Raw genomic sequence first — 19,362 nt, 5'->3', positions numbered from 1 at the left:
GAGTGAGTATCCACCCATCAAAGCGTACGTACTTGTAAAAAAGAAAATCAAGTTTCCGCTTTTTCCCGAGGCCCGCGCCTAAATTCTTTTTCGCGTATCCCCTGGTCCTCTCACCTACAAACTACAACGCCAAAGGTAATCACGGACGCGTGCCAACAATTTATAGCCAGAATCATCATTTCTATAAGGTGGGCCGCCGTGGAATTCGTGCTAAGACCCGTTCCAGGACGTGAATATATTCAATTATCAAGATAATATTGATAAGATATTAACAAGAAGGGATATCTAGTTTACTAGGGAGAAGATATAAGATGCCTAAGTATTCGCGCGCCATAATCCCAGTCCCCCTTTCAAAATACAAGGGGGGGCGTAAAAGGAGGCCGGGCTATTTCGCCTCTCCTCAGTCGGAAAATACAAGTAATTTTCGTCATTCGCGTCACGCTGACTTGAGTTTTCAAGAACCAATGAGATGCTGACTGTAATTTGGAGGCGGGGATTAACTCCGGACCTACGTTTGAACTGGAGATAAAGCGGGAAATGTGGAAAATTTACCTTCTCCCTAATAAACTAGATATCACTTCTTGACTTTAAAACAAATATACGATTAGGCAATATATTGTCCTTTGGTACGTGGACGCAAAGACGTTGTTAGATAGGGCTCAAAGTTACCAACCAGGTCCACCAAATGGTCCGTATAGTTTGGAGCCATGTCTGCTGTTTTCTTAACCACCAAACTCTATTTCAGCATTTCTTTAGCAGTGGATTGATAGGTCAAATGTCAATCCCCCACCTTTTACCAAAGAAATTATAATCCCTGACCTTTAACCCCACTATTTCAAATCCGTAACTTATCCGGGTTAATTTATTTTTCTTTTTTCTTTTTGCGTCATTCAGGTTCAATTTAGATAAAAAACGTTTGTAGCTCGTAAAAACGGATTATAATGATTGAACTAGAAGATTTGGTAATTAATTCCGAGCAAAGTGTTTGCTGCCTGATACGCGATCTCATTTCCTAATCCCGGTTAAGATTGTAACCCCCCAGGTGGTGGGGCGAGATGGGGGCTGAATGGTTTTAATTAAACAGAACCAGTTATTTGGAAAAAACGAGTTATCTGTCGTAGATTATTAATATTAATCGAATTTAACTCCTTCAAGCGATTACGCTTAATTATACCTTAGTTTTTAAACTAGCTTTCAAAATTTACGACGACTTTACAAGGGGTTGGATAGTATCCCTTTAAATTTGGGAATGTCTCTTGGGAAAATTTACAAACTGGCCAATTTAGATTTTAGATTTATTCCTATAAAATTAAAAACTGACGGAAAAACATTTTAGGGTCACCTTCCCTTTAACAGCTAACTACTTTTGTTGGCTAGATCTGGTGGCGTCACCTATTGATAATTATCGTAACTGAAATACCAAAAAATATTTTTTTCGCTGTTAATTCACAATCAAAATTACACTTAAAGACTTTTACCTTTTTATAATTTACTTATTTAAATTTAATTTAGATTAATTTAATATCGTAATTACGCATCATAGGTGACGCCACCATCTTAAGTTTTTTTCGCCGCCAAGAAACAAGTTATTGAATCACACCCCCAAGCAAATCTACACTTAGTCAACAGACTAATGGCACCTTGCGTTATTTTCTCTGTAGAAGCTTATAGAGCTATTTCAGAGGGGGTAATGGCTACGTCACCAATGCTATTTGCCCATAGAGAAAATCTGCACAAAATGGCCGCCCTGGTCCGCCAAAGGCAGGCCCAATTTTCGTAGCAGACGAAATTTTTCCCCCACTGAAATAGCTCTATAGGAAGCAGCCATTACTCTATTACATTTCACGAAACAATTTTTGGTTAACTTTAAAGTCTCTTAAACGCTCTTAAACCAGTTTTTCTGGCTCCAAAAAGAAAACTAAAATTTGAACGGGTTTACCGAAATTACTAAACACATGTATTAATTTTTTCTTTTGCACTTTAAAAGGGAATATAAGCCCTTTTTGAGTACCAAGATATATTCCCATTAATTTTGGGACCAATATATAAATTAGTTTTTAATTTTGCGATACTAATTTCAATTTGATTATGAATTAATATATTTATATAATAATAAATTAAATCTTAATAGGAAAATAATTTATACGTGCAGGTCAAGAGGTCAGATTCAAAGTGGAATCGTAAATAAATAGTATTTTATGGTTCGCCCGAATTATTTCTCAGTGTTGCGATTTTGTTCATAGTATTGACCTCGTATGTAAATAAAGCGGCAAGAGAAAATTACAGTTGACCTCGCGAGCGTACAACCGAAGGTACCGTTACCGAAAAGATTCTTCCTGGATTTATTTATGATTGTAAATATCTCCCCAAACAAGCTCTAGAGTTCTTCTGGTATGTAACAACTTAAAAAGAAACTGGAACCACGCCTTGAGGCTCCAAAAAAAGCACAAGGCAAACACTACTATAAGAAATACTAGTTCCCCAATCACCGAATATTCCCCTTTGGATCATAGTACCCGACACATTCGACGAATAACAGATGGTTAATCCCTCATTTTGCTCGCCGATAATCGCCGATAATCGATTAATTACGGAGAATAGACCTTCGAAGCATTCAGATGCTAGGCGAATACTGATTTGGGTATTCGGCAAATAATCGTACGATGGCGAGCAGACAAAGACACCCCGAGCATCTATTATAAAAAGAACAAACTACTAGGCGAATGATTGCAAACTGTCGCTCGGGGTTACTTCCCGAGTAGCGAGCGAGCGAATTAAGAAGTGTATTGTGAGGGCAATACGTCACTGACTATAGTTGATAGACATTGGTCGAGAGATTAAAGAGCGCTAACGTTAATCCTCGTCGTTCCTCTGGATGGCTGGCTTGTGAACCGGATTGTCAGTTAGCGGGAGAAGCTAACATTTAAGGGGCACGCGTTACCGCCGCGGGCTACGTCTTAAAAAAACGTAAGCAGGTTTTGCTACCTTTGAGAATTTAATTCCTCGTTCGTTGCAGAGAGTCTTAGCTAAGCTAAGAATCTAGCCGGTCGACGAAACTCGCTTTCCAACTACGCGCCTGCATTCCATTTTTACGTCGTCAACGTTGTAGCATTACGTAGTCCGATCTAATTTTGTTTTTGTTGTGGTTGTTGATATTGTTTTCTGCATTTAAATTAGTAATCAAGTGTTTTTGTTTCGCCACAATATCAAGATTGCGCGGGTGTGTGTTGTATGTTGGAGAAGTGTTTGGATTTACACCGAGCGCGCCTGCTGCACTGCACCTGTCGTTCAAAAGGATAAGAAACAGGTGAGTTAGGCTTAGCAATGTTTTTTTAAGATACGCTATATATAGTAATATTATTTCGTAGTAAATTAATTAATTAATTAATTTAAAATACGTCGGAATTAATAAGTATATTATTTTAGTCGTTAAATATTATGTTAAATTTAAATTTTATTTTACTACGGTCGAGGTCAACTTCAACTTGACCTGACCTGACAGTTTTACGTCACCCCCTATTTTCGAATTCATTTACTTTTCAAGGAATTCCACGAAATACTATATTCATTCACTATATTCTTAAAATAATTAAACATTATTCATTCATCTAATTAAGTTCGCTAGAAAATATATTTAAATTATTTGGGGATTTTAGGTCTGTTCTAAAACTTCTACCCTAACTTTAAAAATATTAGAATTTTGGAGTCAGAAGGAGAGGGCAAAGGAAATTGATGGGGCCCTTACGTTAAGATACGTTGAAAACAATAGGCGATTATACTTAAGTAGAACAATAACATACTCGGGGGATCTGAGACAATTATTTATACGACATACAGAGGTCGAAATGTAGACCGACAAACCTTATTATATGAAATTATAACAGTTAATGATCAATTCTAACGCTTTTTATCATTGCACCCCATCTGATCCCTAAAAATAACCACTCAAATTAAATTATAATATTAATATTATTCACGCAATTCAATTATCATATGAATAATGAAAGGAGAAAGAGAGAGCGGCTACGGGGGTCATCCCCTAAGAACAATATAACGTCTTTAAGGTTATACTCCCTTTAAAATTGAAATTTTAGATCGGCACTTGAACGAAATTCTAACCATTCCATAACTAATCTACAAGTAGTACTAATTTAGTTATATTAATTATTATAAGTATCACGTTGGTCGTATGTCGTCGACACAATGGAATTCTTTATGGAAGGGGGAGTCGTGAGAAACAGAGCGCAAAAGTAAACCACAATATAAATAACAATAGGGTCAGAATTTAACTCTCAGGGCCAACATTTTTCTTCTGGCGTTTTTTTGGGTCCTCCGAATTTTTAAGATAATTATATACCGTTAAGAAAGGAAAGGTTATCTTCAAAATTAAAAGGAATTAAAAGCAAAAAAAATCTCACCCCTTAGGCCTTGGCCTATTTAAATAAAACCGCGTGGTTTAAAAATAGGGTCAATTTGCTTTTTTTTTCTTCTTGGACTTAACCAAGGAATTTCCAAGATTAGCCCGAAGAATTTTATTAAATAAATACTTAATTAAATTTGTTAATTAGCCATCTTTTTTGATAGCCTTCGATTTAATTAATATCCAATAGTAATTCATTTTTAGGCACCCTTGACAATATGCAAAAAATATACACTATTAAATATTAAAGGTTACAAATAAAGTTAAATATTAATTTTGATTAAGGCTAGATCGAAACGGCACGTTTACTAATTCGAAAAGGTCCGTATCTCTAAACCTAATTTAGCATTTTTAGGACCAGTTGACCTTCAAATATTTTAGGCGGTACCAAATACGTTAAAGCTCGCGTTTATTTTTTCTTTTTCTTTTTAACTTAAATTAATGGAGTGTAATATATTAAATATTATATTTTAAATATACATACAAGTATATATAGTTAACCACACCTATCAATATATAAGACCTAAATATTTACGATAGGAATTATGATACCAGAGATACCTTTTGCAAATTATTTTTTTACCCAAAAACTAGGGCATCTAACTTGGTTCTTTTATCATAGTATCTATATATATATATATTGTTAATCTATAATCAAAAAACGTGTTTTAAACAGAACTCTGAGTACCCATGTTAAAAAATAAGGAATATGGGATGCGTGTTGTAAAACGTATTCATTGAAAATAATGTGTGGGTAGAAGTAAATTATCAAAAAGTTTTGAATGCCTTAAGTACCTATATAAGCTATCCCATAATACCTAGCGAGAAATACAATCACAAAATAAAAAATAAATTGATATAAGTTTAATTGTTAAAAGAACATAATGATTAGATCACGACCCATAGAAAAATATTTCTAAAGGGATAATTCCTAAAGAATGGCTTTTAAAAAGAACACTCGAACTACTAAATAATTTAACGCTTATTTTTAAACTAATTTAAACTGTATTGAATTAACACAGCACACAAAGAACAAGGTTTGGATTCGTGAGCAAATGTTTGGCAATCACGATTTATTTGAGGTGATAAAGGATGTTTGTTCGTGACGTAGTATACGTGGTCACTTTAATAAGAGTACTTGACCATAACCTAGATAGTAGTAAAGACTTAACTCGGGTATTAGAAACCTCTTGATAATTAATAAAACAGGTCATTATGCATTATATATTATATATTAAAACGTCTACATTATCGCGTTAAAGAAAGGAGCTTTTAAAGTTTGTTCAGAACACGTGATCATATGTACGTTGTACAAAGAACTTTTGAAAGGTTTCGTCGCTTCTCTTTGATAATTCAATATAATGCCTTACTTAGTTCGTTGTCCATATAGGCCTAGGGGATGGGGAAAACTGCGGGAGAGAGCTTACAAAAACGAAAATAAATATACAAATATCAGATTGGGTGAGCGAGGGGAGGGAGGGGGGGTCGTTAGTATTAGAGTATATCAAGGTCACTTGCTACCTCATTTAAAATAATAATATTTAATATTCAAAGTCATAGTGATTTAAATTTTTATTTATTTATTTTTTTATTTTAAATTAAAACCGGTCTTGGGTGGCTGTTTTTTGGGGACTCCAAAATTATTTGAATATCTTTAATATCTTTCTCTGGTTTTGAAGTTTAATTAGTTGGAAATGCGTTAACGAAGAAGTTAATGAACTCGCCTGAATGTCTGGACTGATCTTGAAAATTATATAAAAATGTCGCTAATTAAGTTTCATAATCTCCTCCGAGGAGTTCGAGGGAATTTAAAAAAAAATCGTGGTATTTAATTTCCAAAGGAATCGATTTCTCTGGGACCTATTTCTCATCAATATCCGATGAAACTTCTTATATATATCGACTTTAAAAATGGTAATTAGTTCGCCCTAGTTCTTTAAAACGTAAAAAAATAAAATGTATACGATTCATTTTCTACAGACGTCGCGACTCTGATCTGTAGTTCCGTTTAAGGGTGGTTTTTGAATTATACAGCTGTGAGTTTTAAAAGAAAATTGTCTAGCAAGCATTTTGACAGGAAAGAGAGACCCGTGTACTTTTAAATACGTAATTCCATTTACAGAAATTGCGTAAAGAAACAACCCTTTGAGCTCTTCGTTTTTACGCCCAAACTATATTTTGTTTCGTTTGATTTTGACTTAAAACGAGGTGTTGGAAACTTGTATGAATTTTCTCCCATAGTGCTGAGTATGAAATATTTAAAGAAAAATGGATAATTATCGACTCCATTCGCAAATAAAAGAAAAACATACGCCTCTTGTTAAAATATTTGTGCCTTTTTAGAATTGGAAAAAAAATAAATAAAAAAGTTCAACAACCGTTTCTTTCATTTTTTCTAACCTCTTTAGTAAGAATTCCTATAAGATTTCAGTTTAACAATTGACCAAAATGATTTGAGAAAGAAAATCGTGCATTTTAAACAGGAAGCTTTTCGTATTGAAGAAAATACACGATTTTTAAAAAGAATTGAAATTTTTTTACCGTCAGCAATTTAACCCGTGGTCATATTCGCCGAGTTCCGAATATTATTTTGCCTTTCGCCAATTAATTATCCCATATGTGACGTCACTTTTACTTCCTAAATTCACGATTTTATTGAAAAAATTCTAATATTGTGTAATTCAAATTTTTTTTATGAATAAATAAAACTAATTTTAAAAATAAATATAAATATAGTAGAAATCAATCTTGGAAGGGCTCTATTGAAGCAGGTTGTAAAGGGGGGAATTTACGCTTTCTTAGTCTAAATAGAAAGTGAAAAAATTTAACTGTAAAAGCAAACAACTTTCGAATAAACCGGGTATGTTTACTCATCCGATAATATTATTTTTTTCTTAAATTTCTTTTAAGAAATATCTTTTCAATTAAATATTTTGCGCGCGCCGCAATTTAGCGCGAGAAATAAAGGGGAGTGTTACGTCACATTAAAATAAAATAAAATATAGATATATACTTTCTCTTTCGTATATGGGATCATTAGTGGTTACTTAATCGTTCACGCGGAACGTTACACTTATATGTAATACAGTTTTGTTTTATTTTAATTAATTTTTAAACCATAACAAAAATTTCCCATTTTTTGATTAACGGCATTTAATAGACACAATTACCTTTCAAATTATTTCCCATTTGGGCCCCGCCCACTGTCTCGGTGACAGATAAAAAATATATAAGGAAAAGAGAAACAGTGCCCTAGGGCGCCCTGCTAAGGTCATAAAAGATATACCGTGATTCGTAGTGAATTTACGTAATAATCACGTATATATTATTGAGGACAGAAACAAATATAAAATAAAATAAAAGTCGTTCTGAAACGATATATTTCATGAATTTAGACAATATTATCACGCGAATATTGAAGCTATAGCGAGAAATCGTTAATATCAGAAGTGAGATGAGACTAGAAGTACTGAGCTAACGAAATTCTTCACTCGGCGAAAGTGAATATTCTTGATAAGACACCAACGGTTGGCCCTCTAGTGGCGGTTTCAGAATTTCCCCTCCAAAACGTGATACGCTCGCGGTGGTAGACGGCCGAACTAGATTCAAGCACCCGCGTCCGTGTTTCGCCGCTTTAGGTTGAGGGGAAGGGGGTAAGAAATGTTTTTGGAACTCGACCAATTTTTCTCTCTCTAGTTTTAGCGCGTGGGAAGCGGCATAAAATCCTCAAATTTGTTCACTAGTGCCAGGATCTACTATCAATGCTAGAGACCTTCACTTCTAGTCTCATCTCACTTCTGTTAATATCTCTCTGTTAAAGGATTAAATTAATTATTTTTGCTGATTACTCTCAATATTCCTAAGAGAAATGAATAAACACTCAATTAGCTAAACTCCCACGCGCTCTCTGATTCATTCATTGACACCAGAATAATTATTCATAATTCTTAGAATTTAAATAAAACAAAAATCCACACCCGAATGTAATTACAAATTTTACACCCATTGCTTAAAGAAAAATTGCTGGGGTTTAATTATTATAATATTTTAAATGGTTTGTTAAAATTGAACCTAATTCTATCTACGAGTAAGGTCGCTCTAAGAGTTGGTTTTTAAAGTATCCAGATAAAAAGAAAGAAACTTTAAACTAAGAAAAACTGGAATTTCTTTTTTAGAGGACATACAACTTATTAAGTTTGGAATTTGTATTTGGCCGAAGAAGCGAGCGAGGAGTTGATTCTTCTTCTAACAGTTGAGAGTAGAGTTTTAGAGCTCTCTGGCTTTGGGGGCTCCCGCTTACATTCGACCTCAATCTAACAGGGCGCCACTAAATCCAGTTTCAATTCCACAGCAACTAACTTTATCCGGTTTCCACAAAAAAAAAAAAAAAAAAAAAAAGAAATTAAACTAAATTCCCCCGTCATTCTCTCTACATGGCGAAAATAACCTCTCAATAAACAGATCGAAATTCCTTTCCAAATGAACATTTTTAAAAACATCGTACAATGGTAGCATTAATTATTGTCAAGAGGGTAAAGATGTCCATGATCCACAACCAATAAGTAACTTAATAAAAATAAGTAAGACACTACAGTCTCCCATTGTCGCAAAGGTAGATAAATTACTAATTCTGGGGACAATTCTGGCTGAAACCTTTACCTGTTGGCTCTGGTTGCCCCTCACCAGCTATTTATTACTTCTAGTCATCAGAAACTGTTTTGTTTAACTAATTAAATTTTTTTTTAAGTCAAACCAAGTTACTAAGATCTGCTTTTTAAAATTCTAACACGTTTCGGTAAAGAAAATAACTAGCGTAAAAGATTTTCTTTCCGCCCACGGATTGCTGAGCGAGAAACGGGACTCGCTTATTATTGTGATGGAAAATTTCTTTACCCTTATTTCATTTTCTCGAATAAACCAGTTTTAAAAAGATAACCTTTGTTCTCTACACCGTTTTTACATAAATTCCTGAGTTGTTGAAAAATAATTGAAGGAATTCTAAAATAACTCAAATTATAAATAATTAGTTGACATGAAAATATCACGAATTATTAATTTGAATATAAATTAGTTTTAGCTTGCTTAGTTGACCTACAAAGTCAATTTTCAGGAAGATATTTTACACTAACTCTGGCTCTTTAGAGCTTAGGATAAAATTGAATCAATTTGGCCTATACGTCTATCGCGAGTCTATTCTACCGTCTACCGCGGTGCGTTGCTACGCGATTAAAATTCCAGATGAAACTGAACATTATCTAAACAATGCTCTAACATCATGTACATGGAGGAAAGAAGCGGAGAGGAGGGTTTAAATTAGAGACTGGAGGTTATTTCCTTCTCGATTTAACAAATCCCGGGAGCCCTTTTCCGTCATACGTCGACCGAGTGAGTAGGCCTTAACTACCTACGACCAACAAACACGCGATGTAATAATATTTGGACTCGCGTGGTTGATCGCGTGCTGCTGCAAAACTTTGAAATTTCTCATTCAAGGACAATATCAACTTTCTAATCTTTTTTTATTCAAAGAAATAACGTCAATGCGTCGGTTTCTACTCATAATCTACTTTCTCGTAACGCTCGAATAAATTCACAATTTTCATATGAAAAAATATTCACGAGAAAGAAATTCACGAGCGAAAGTTAATTCAAATTAGTCCCCGAGATATAGTCATCGCCACGTGCAAATAAGGCGGGAGAAAAAAACGCGCCAAATTTAAAAAAATCCGCCAAAAACGTGTCACGTTCTAAAATCGCCCGCGATTATCTCATGAATAATGATTTTAGGGTTAAGATTTTAACCCAAAAATTTTAACGAAATTTTTTGAAGTAAAATTATACCCCCCTTGTGTTTAATTTCGCACTGATAATTTTGTTAAGAGGTTAGGCATGCGCCACATGGCGAACTTAAGGTGATAAATAAAAGCTACCTAAGTGTAAAAAGGTTCGGCTTTTTTCATATCGCGACCCCTCTTGACCCCGCTAGGATCGCGAGGCGAGGAGTGCCATTAAAATTTTTAAGTGGTTTAACCTTTAAGGTGCGCCCGAAATTTTCGAAATTTTTTTTTAAGATGGGAGGGAAAACACTTGGCTGTATTCGTTTGATTTCATTTGAAAAAACTAAAATTGAACCACTTACCCTCGATAATTGTAGCCATCACCAAATTCCATTTGTTCAGGTCAGGTCAAGCTCATCCGTGATCGCAAATACAACTCTTCATTAACTAACTTTAAATAGGAAATTAAAACACATTGTCAGTATCATAAATTCAACAGATGGAGCTACAAATAATATTAAAAATCATAAATGACGTATTATTAATAAGTATAATAATGATATTTTAAATTTCTTCACAGATGCGTGTCAAGATGGAATCCAGACACCTTTAAAAGAACAACAACAACTAGACGGCGAACCAAGTAGCGTCAGATGACAGGTCCAAACAAACCACCATGTCCTTCAGTAGAGAGACACTTGGCGTAATTAGAGAGTCGTAACTGTCCAGGCGTTACGTACGGATCTCGTGCCTTGAACTTAAATCTTTGACCATGTTACACAATGGTAATGGAGGGGAGGTCGAAATAAGTCGTCGCGTAGTGGTCCTGGATGTTTACAACGCCAATGGATCTTTACGTACCAACTCGAGCGAGACTACGACGTTTGTCGGCGGCGAAGGAGTGCAACAACAAAGGATCAAGGGAAACTCCTCCTCCGTTTACACCTCGACGGTAACAACGAGTGGAACTTGCTCGGGTTCCGTATCGCGTAATCTCAACGATGTCTCTTGTTCCGGTTCCACGGACGCGCTTAAAGTCAATGGACACCCAAAAACGATAACTGCTTCTAACAACAACTCTCTCCCCTCTGATTTCGTTACGGTCCTCAGAGTGGACGACACCCCGGAGAAATTACGCGAAACCAGCAGGAGAGTCGAGGAACAGAGCTTCGTAACAATCTTACAGGTTAGTGTCTTTGTAATAACGTAATTTCTATTCGATAAAGTACAATGTTTCCACTTCTAGGTGAACGAAATGATGAGAAACAACTGTCAAACCATAGCTACCAACGGCGGGACATCGAGGACCGTAGTTGAGACGGTGACAATCTACAGGTTACCTGGAGAAAGATTGGGAATGGCTCTAAAATTCGAAGGAGGTGACGCCAATACCTCGGCACCCGTTTCCAAAGTTTTGATACAGTCGATTCAACCGGACAGTCCAGCGGCGAGAGCCGAATCTACCGGAGGTATCCTGGGTAATTTACAAGAAGGTGACACTATCTTGGATATAGATGGACGGGAAGTGACGTCCTTAACTAGGCTGGATTGCGTGTCTCTGTTGAGAGACGCTTCAGTTTGCATCAAGCTCAAAGTACTTTTGAATTTCAAATGATGAGTCACTCTCGAAAAAAAAAACTATTTCTCAAATTGTTCTTTAATAGGTGAAAAGAGAAATCAGGACTTACGAAGAGTCTATTCGAAGTAGCAACGAAGATTTACGCGTGGAAGACGACCGCCCTCAATTACCAGCCAAGAAAAAGGGGACGCCACCACCAATTCCACCGCGTAAAACAGCTTGCCTAAGTCATTCCCCGACGCTAAACAACTCTTTCCCAAAATCCTTCGAGATGGACTTTGCCTCGATCGAGGGTGTCAAGGAAAAGATTCAAAGACTCGAATGCGTCGGACAAACTTCAGCTCAAATACAACCGACAGAAAAGGTACTCAAGAGACCGTCGCATCCTCCGCCATTACCGCCGCGTCGACCTCGTACTGGTTCCGAATCTAACCCGACCTCTGACACCGAAGAAAATTCCGAAAAGACACCGACATTCCCAGGCGGTTCCTTAAGCATGAGGTTACCAGGATGGGAAGAATTGATGGCCAGACGAGCTGAAAGTCAATGCCAACAACTTCCGGTTCAACCTAACGTCTACGTTGACTTATTCGCCGAAGAGGACGATAAACGCGGGATCGAATCTGAATCGGACGATACTGGAAGTTCAGTCTCAACCGTAATTGAGAAATTCTCGAGGGGAAGTACGGCCAACTCGAGTTTTTCCGAAATACATCACGGTACCGGTCCCCAGTTCGACCTGAAACAAGTACTGAGTCCTTTTGAACAATTAGAGAGGGAATTGGACGAGGCGGCTCAAACTATGGTAGATGGACAAGAAACAAATACGCTGAGGGAAAAATCAGTCCACCAAAATGACATTACCATATTACCACCCGAATCTTTTCAAGATTGCGCCTTCGACTCGAGTTCTTTTTACAAAATCACCTCGTCGCCGATTTCACCGCCGGGAGATTCCGGTTTCGCCGATGACCTGGATGACGAGGATGACGTCAATAAGTCACCTAACAGTCACTTGGTCTTCCCTCCGAATTTCCCGAACTCGAAATCAACGCGAAACGATTCAACTGACAACGAAGAATTTGTGGACACACCACCTCCTGAAACAAACGATATTGAGAATAGTCCATTGGGTAACTCCGAACAAGACAACGAAGTGTTTGTGGATGATCCTTTAGATATGGTCGCAACACCGGAAAAAGCACCAGAGAAACCAGAAATAGTATCCGAAGATGAGAATGAAGAGTTTGTAGATGGACCAGTTGATGTGGAACCAATGGAGAAGGAACCCGTTAAAACTGGGAGAAAAACAAAACCATCTGATCAACCACCGGCCGTTCCTCAAAAACGTGAGGTTCCTAAACCACCTCCCGTTCCACCGAGGTTATCCATCCCGAAGAGTCCCAATAAGGAAGATAAAAGTCTCGCTAAGAATAACAGTATAATCCCACCGAAGATACCAGACTCCAAGGAGAGACCACGTTCGGCAAAGGTCATCCCAACCTCTCTTATCGAACCGCAGGTCATAGGTGCCATAGAAAAGAAACAGCCGACCATTCTCAACCAATCACCCGACCGTTCACGAAGAACTAAAGACGGTGGCGGACAACCTCTACGTCCTAAGACACCGGAAACTGTTAAGATGAGGTCCAAAAGCGGCGGAGCATCGAGTGGACATCGAAGACCGAAATCTTTAATCTTAGCGGAGAATTCAAACAAAATGGTTGCCGAACATCAAACGAGAAGACCAAGATCGTTGTCTCTAGAAGACGCCGAAGCCACCTTGATGTCCAGGCTACAAGAAATCGCCTCACCGCCATCTAACTCCGCGTTTCCGTCAAAGATACCTAGGCCAACGTTCTTAACATCCCCCATGGATAGGGGTCATTTAAATTTCTTCGCGGAGAGGTCATCCAGCGCTTCAGTCTCAAGGTCAAATAGCATGTCCTCCATCGACAGAGAGCCAACCTCGTTACCATTAAGTTTGAACTCGGATCGCCGCGTGGTTCTGAGTAGGAGTGAATCTTTAAGAAGTGTCGAAGCAACGGAGACTACAGTTACAAAAGTCATCAAGGGCAAGGATAACAATGTTATACAGCAGAACACGGTGACCGAAGCCAAGGGAAACGAAACCAGAAGCGTACGAGCGGCTTCATCCAGGTAAATATTATAATTGAGTAAAAATACATATCCAGTATTCGTACTAAAATCAATTTACGTCCATTAGGTTTGGATTTGTGGAAAAAACTGAAGGTCGACGCGTAAATTTTACCTCAAGATCCTCAGTGACGAGTTCCAGACAAAACTCATCACCTAAAAACGAAACAAAATCCACCGAAACTAAGAGGAAATTAGTCAGGAGCCACTCGGCCCAAGGAGAGCTGGGCCATCAACGGAACAAAGAAGATACCTCTGTAAACACGACCACGGAGTCCCCGAAAAACAGAAAGAAAGATAATACAACTAAAGATCAAGAAACAAAGTAATAAGGGTTCACTCTAGTTCATTACTCTTTGTACCAAAGACAGGACATAAATTAATAATAATTCCCAATAAAAAGTAAAAAATAGTAATTCAAGAAATGATTTTCTTCTTAGATTAAAATGGCTTTAATTTTGATTTTACGTAACTTCAATTCGTCCGTAACTTATTGGGAATTATAATTAACGTATGAACTAAAGAACTATATTAACAACTGATTAATTCATTTATTACAGAGCAATGGCCACAAAGGAAAAAGAAATCGTTAAGTCATCCCCGGAACCTTTGAAGAAAACCTCTACTACTGCTACAAGTAGTTCGACAATCGCAACCGCGTTAGAGAACGACTCCTCGTCCAAAGCTAATAAAGGAACAGCTAAGGACATGAATACTCAAGATGTTTCGAATGGCAATTCTGATGACCTCTCAGGAATCGAAAGCTCGAATTTCGAGGATAAAGACGAGGCTGTCAAGAAAACGGATGAAGAAGTAAATGCCAAGGAAGAGAAAACGAATCCGTCTAGATTAGAAGAACACGAAGATGTCAACCAGCATCCAAACCAAAATCCCCAGACGCATGATGATGATGTACAAGTACAAATCGCCCAGGACTCTTCTGACCCTGTTCCCCCCAAAGGAATTGATCTACAGATGAACCGGGAAATACATGGGTAAGAAAATAGCCAAAGATACGTATTTGTCACTAGAATTTTTGGGCCCATAGCTAGTCAATTTTAGTTTCTATGAAAAATAGCTCAATACGAGTACAAGTTTGTAAGTTCTTGGGGCGCGTTCTAGGTTAAATCTCCGTACAAAACCATAGGTTCAAAGGTCATTTTTACCTCTATCATTCTCTCTCTCTCTCTTTAGTCTTAGTTTAATCTGAAGTTAATTCAAAGCTTTCGCTCTGATACCCATAATTCCTCGGGTATCAACGAGACGCCATAAAGTAAAATTAAGTCGTAAATAATATACTTAATTGATGAAGGAAACTTAAATTCAAAGTCCGGGCAATGAGATGTAATTTTTTGTTTTTAAGTTTGAAGGTTAAGCGTGATGAACGAAGCGTTACATTCCTAACTTATTTTTCACGCTGGTATTTCCCGCTAAAACCATATGCTATTTACACTTTGGAACGTGTACTAATACCATGTTAGTGCTAAGCTAAAATCGATATACCTCAGCTAATGCTTTTACAAATTGATATGGGAATTTCTATATAATTTTAGAAATTATACACGCTGATATCTGAAACGAACCGATATCCCGTGTTTTTGCAGCTAAATTAAACATTCTAAATGTTTTAACCCTTTATCCGGTCTTTGGCCATAAATTAGCAACGTCGAATCTCGCTCTTTCGCTTGCTGAAAGCGTGTATGGGTGGTCTTTCCATTTCAAGCAAAATATTCCAATAAATATATTACCCCATCTTTACACGCTCTTAAATATAATAACTTAACGCGTCTGTCGCGAATCAACTAACCAACCCCATGCACTCTTTCAATGTTTACACAACCAAAGTTTAAAAGGGTTTTTATTAATAAATACAGTAATGGCAGAACTTCCCCGTATCCTAGCTTACACCTCTATCTAAGGATAACACGGAGTGCTAACTCTATTTATAATTTAGTTAAGACTTGGCCCTTTTCAATATACATTTAAATGGCGTGACCTCTTTTAAAATTGAAACCAAATTAAAAGGAGTGTGTGTCTATCAAGTAAGGGAATTAAGATGGCGGAAAAAGATAGGGTTCCCTTTAACATTTGATCCAAATTAAACGAGGAAATGAAAATCAGGAAGAGAAAGGGTTAAATAATCTAAGAGGTAACCTTTTCATAAATCACCCCGTATCGGTATATAATGTCATTTAAAAGGAGCGTTTACGCGTTTCTAGAGCTACGACTGTGTAAATATAATCTACATTCCGTATATATTTTTCTATCAGACCCGTATAAATGATTTTAAAAGGCAATCTGGGATTAATTTAAAAAGGAGGCGCTGCAATGCGGGAGATCTAGTTTGTACAAAAGATGAAGACGAATTAGGGTTAAAGACCAAGCGAACCTTTCTCTATTCTTTCCTCTCTCTCTCTCTCTCTCTCATATTGAACCACCTAATCTCAGTTTTCTTTTTCGATGATACATCATAGTTTCCCATGCTAATTATATATATATACATTTTTTCATGAAGATTTTAACTAGGGCTCGTTTTATACCCTTTCAAAATTCGTAGGTTTTCGGAGATATTTCTCTATTAGTTGAAGGAGGATTTTGAACTTTGAACCTCCGTATCTCGTGAAATATTGGTCAGAGAGCTCTCAAATTTCATACGCTTATAGACCCAAATATTATAAACAACCCCACTTAAAGTCAATTTGTTTGTAATGAATTTAAAATTAAATTTGCAAAGAAAGAAAACGCGAGACTTAGGAGCGGGGCGGGGGCATTTGTATTTGGCATTATCTAACTTGTTAATATTTTGATTTTCATCTTGGTCATGTTGTACGTTATAGGATGGGCTGTTTGTTACGTATATTTGGCGCGAGGCACGGTTTCGGGTACTAGCACGCGGGGGATGCTCGCGATAAACGCGGGATAAAGTCAACCTCGTCCATCATCGAGCGCGCACGTCGCTTAGGAATTTCAATTTACCAGTTCACATCTACTTCTTAGCGCAGAGAGTCGTGTACTGGTGGCTAATCCGCCTCGCGTAGAAGAGCTTATACCACCCCGCAGCTAGGCCAGGCCGCGTCACTCGTATTATATGTTTTAAAAGACAATGGAATGAGTTTTTAGTTTTAGAGAGTTAGCCTCGCTCTGATTTTTATCTTAATCGAAATGTTATCCGTTATTACCGCGCTGACGGAAATGGATCATGGTTGGTTATGGGAGGCTTAAGACGCGTATTTGCCATCAACGAGACATGGATTAACTAACGCTAGGGATTGTTCACTAACCGTGTTTCCCATGTATTGTTATTGCCAACTACATGTTCCGAATTATTCCTTGATTCCCCTCTTCATTCCCCCAATTTATTGGACCAAAACGGATGTAGATATAGCGCCATCTCTAGGCAACATAAATCGTTTTTGCGGATTTTAAAGATGGCGATGCCCAATTTAGGTGGGATTTTAATTTTGACGTCATAGGACACGTGACATTTGGTCCAATTTTATTTATAACTTCCTGTTAGGGATAGTAGCTGCTGTTAGGGGGCGTTTGGAACATGTATACTTTATCTTTTAGGGGGAACGAACAATCCCTGGCGTTAGTTAATCCATGAACGAGAACACCCGGAACATTTAAATTTTAAACCCCCCACGTAAAACATGACGCATTATCATAAGCAACATAGTTGCAATAAGTATTATCCGCTTGTTGTAATTGATTTCACCTCTACTAACGCCTTCTTGGCGCTGCGATGCAAATTTCAACCCAAACCAATAAATTTTAGCAATGTCTAGGATTAGCAAATATCGCGTTTCTTTTGGGAAATTCCGGGCAACGCGTTGGAATGTACGCAACCCAACGGGGGCGATTCTCGACAATTTTTCAAACCTTTCAAAAAATGTATTTCTCAAAATCTTTCTTCTTTCTTTCTCTCTCTTTGGTGAATTAACAAAAACTTAACTCCCACCCATAGCAGCGTACGAAACTAGAATTATTATTTTTTCTTAGAGAAATCGGATCTTTCTTCTCGTTGCGTTAGCCCTTAACGCCTTGAAAAATTAAACGACGCCAGGGATATTTCTACTCCAAAAGAAAAAGAGCCTAAGTCTAGCGTCAATCATTCATCGGATAAAAATAGGGGCTCAACTTTTGACTATTACTCGGAAAATATAACCTCGTGTCACCCGGGCTTATCAGAACCAAATTGCCGGATGGCTCTTGACTTACACCCAAAGTTCATTACTCGAAGTAGCTAGGACGGTAAATACCTAAAACAATCGAGGATCGAGTAATTAAGCAAATTGAAACCTTTCAAGTATACGTAATACCCACAATTTTATAGTCTTAAATTTCATTTGGGTTTTCCCTGACCGTCTGAAGTCTATATTTTAAAATCCCTAACTTTTCAAGGTACCGTGGTGTATTGTACTTCCGGTTACGAACTTCAGTTCTAATAATAAGAAGAAAAGACCCCCGCAAAAATATTTCATATTCGCCCAGCAAAAGGTCGCGAAAACATTAAGGTGAAGTTTCATCGATAAATCCAGCAAGAACCGATAAGGTATTCGGGGAAAAGATGAGTTTCGGGACCGTATGGGGGTGTAAGGCGAGCTAAAGGACAATGTCCGAAGAGGCGAGTTGAGAGACCTTTGTCTGACGGGGGTAGAAGATGAGGATGTATTGTCCCGCCTTTTTAAAAGACTTAAAAAAAAATAGTAGAGGTGGGCCATACACGCGCGCGCGCTTCGTTCGTTCGTTCGTTTTCAAGTTAAAACTTTTTTGAGTGGCATTCCAACAACGCCAAAAAGAGATAATTCTTTTTTACTCTAGCTGCATGCTCGGGGTCGGGATGATCTCGAATTTCGACAACGCCCTTTCTAGCTGCCACCAGCTTCTTCTTCCCAGCCAAATACCAAATAGCGCAGCACCCAAGACCATACGCGCCGCGTTGCTCCTTAGATAAGATTCGGTAATGAATCGCGTAGGGTACCTCCTTGATATAATTAAAAGCGACTTCAAACACAAACCATAACACGAGCTTTTAAAAATATTATTCGACGCCGAAGTCAGCCCCAAGTATTCTAAAGAACCCTTAAGGATGGTAGGATACGTAACTCTGCCAAATTAAATGGTCAAGGCAAACTGTTCAAGGATTTTATTCCCCAAATTGTCCTCTTTACAATGGTACCAATTACAAGCGCCTACATCAATTAGAGATCGAGTAATTAAGGTTTAAATAGAAACTACTTCGGTTCCAAATTCTTTTAAACAAAATTTAAGAGGTAACAGTTGTAATAAAAAATGTTCTTATCAAGAGTCACAGCGAGAAAGGGTCGTATCGTATTATCTATCCATTTTAAAAAGAAAACACCTTAGTATTGGCCCAAAAAATTGGGTAACCGCCTACAATGGCATGGCATGAGGCGTCAGATAGC

The 19,362-nt window shown here is 37.5% G+C and overlaps 1 protein-coding gene and 2 long non-coding RNA genes across 4 annotated transcripts in view; 2 read left to right on the top strand and 1 right to left on the bottom strand.

The window, feature by feature from the left end:
- The first annotated feature begins 2,411 nt into the window (after positions 1-2,411).
- The window catches only part of LOC149692752 (uncharacterized), a 60,323-nt gene continuing 43,372 nt past the window's right edge, over positions 2,412-19,362 (top strand). Inside the window, exons 1-7 of one of the 2 annotated variants that reach the window (XM_089868600.1) lie at positions 2,412-2,967; positions 3,212-3,307; positions 10,778-11,383; positions 11,444-11,791; positions 11,862-13,936; positions 14,004-14,258; positions 14,494-14,928. In XM_089868600.1, coding sequence (XP_089724726.1) covers positions 10,970-11,383; positions 11,444-11,791; positions 11,862-13,936; positions 14,004-14,258; positions 14,494-14,928 — 3,527 coding nt within the window. In that variant the 5' untranslated portion in view covers positions 2,412-2,967; positions 3,212-3,307; positions 10,778-10,969. Of the gene's footprint in view, positions 2,968-3,012; positions 3,308-10,777; positions 11,384-11,443; positions 11,792-11,861; positions 13,937-14,003; positions 14,259-14,493; positions 14,929-19,362 lie in introns of those variants that run through there. The other variant, XM_089868599.1, reaches the window with a different exon arrangement.
- Positions 4,601-6,798, top strand: LOC149692753 (uncharacterized). Its single transcript, XR_016382916.1, has 2 exons — positions 4,601-6,334; positions 6,401-6,798. It is a non-coding gene; the product is annotated as an uncharacterized LOC149692753 (long non-coding RNA).
- Positions 14,590-19,362, bottom strand: part of LOC149692743 (uncharacterized) — a 71,594-nt gene continuing 66,821 nt past the window's right edge. Inside the window, exon 4 of the long non-coding RNA XR_016382863.1 lies at positions 14,590-14,723. This is a non-coding gene — a long non-coding RNA (uncharacterized LOC149692743). The remainder of the gene's footprint in view (positions 14,724-19,362) is intronic.

This window comes from Phalangium opilio, unplaced genomic scaffold, assembly GCF_054372755.1.
Source record: "Phalangium opilio isolate 3A_F unplaced genomic scaffold, DU_Popi_V2 ptg000024l_1, whole genome shotgun sequence".
Taxonomy (NCBI): domain Eukaryota; kingdom Metazoa; phylum Arthropoda; class Arachnida; order Opiliones; family Phalangiidae; genus Phalangium; species Phalangium opilio.
Note: the sequence above shows the minus strand (reverse complement) of the source record. Positions and strands in the feature narration are given on the sequence as shown.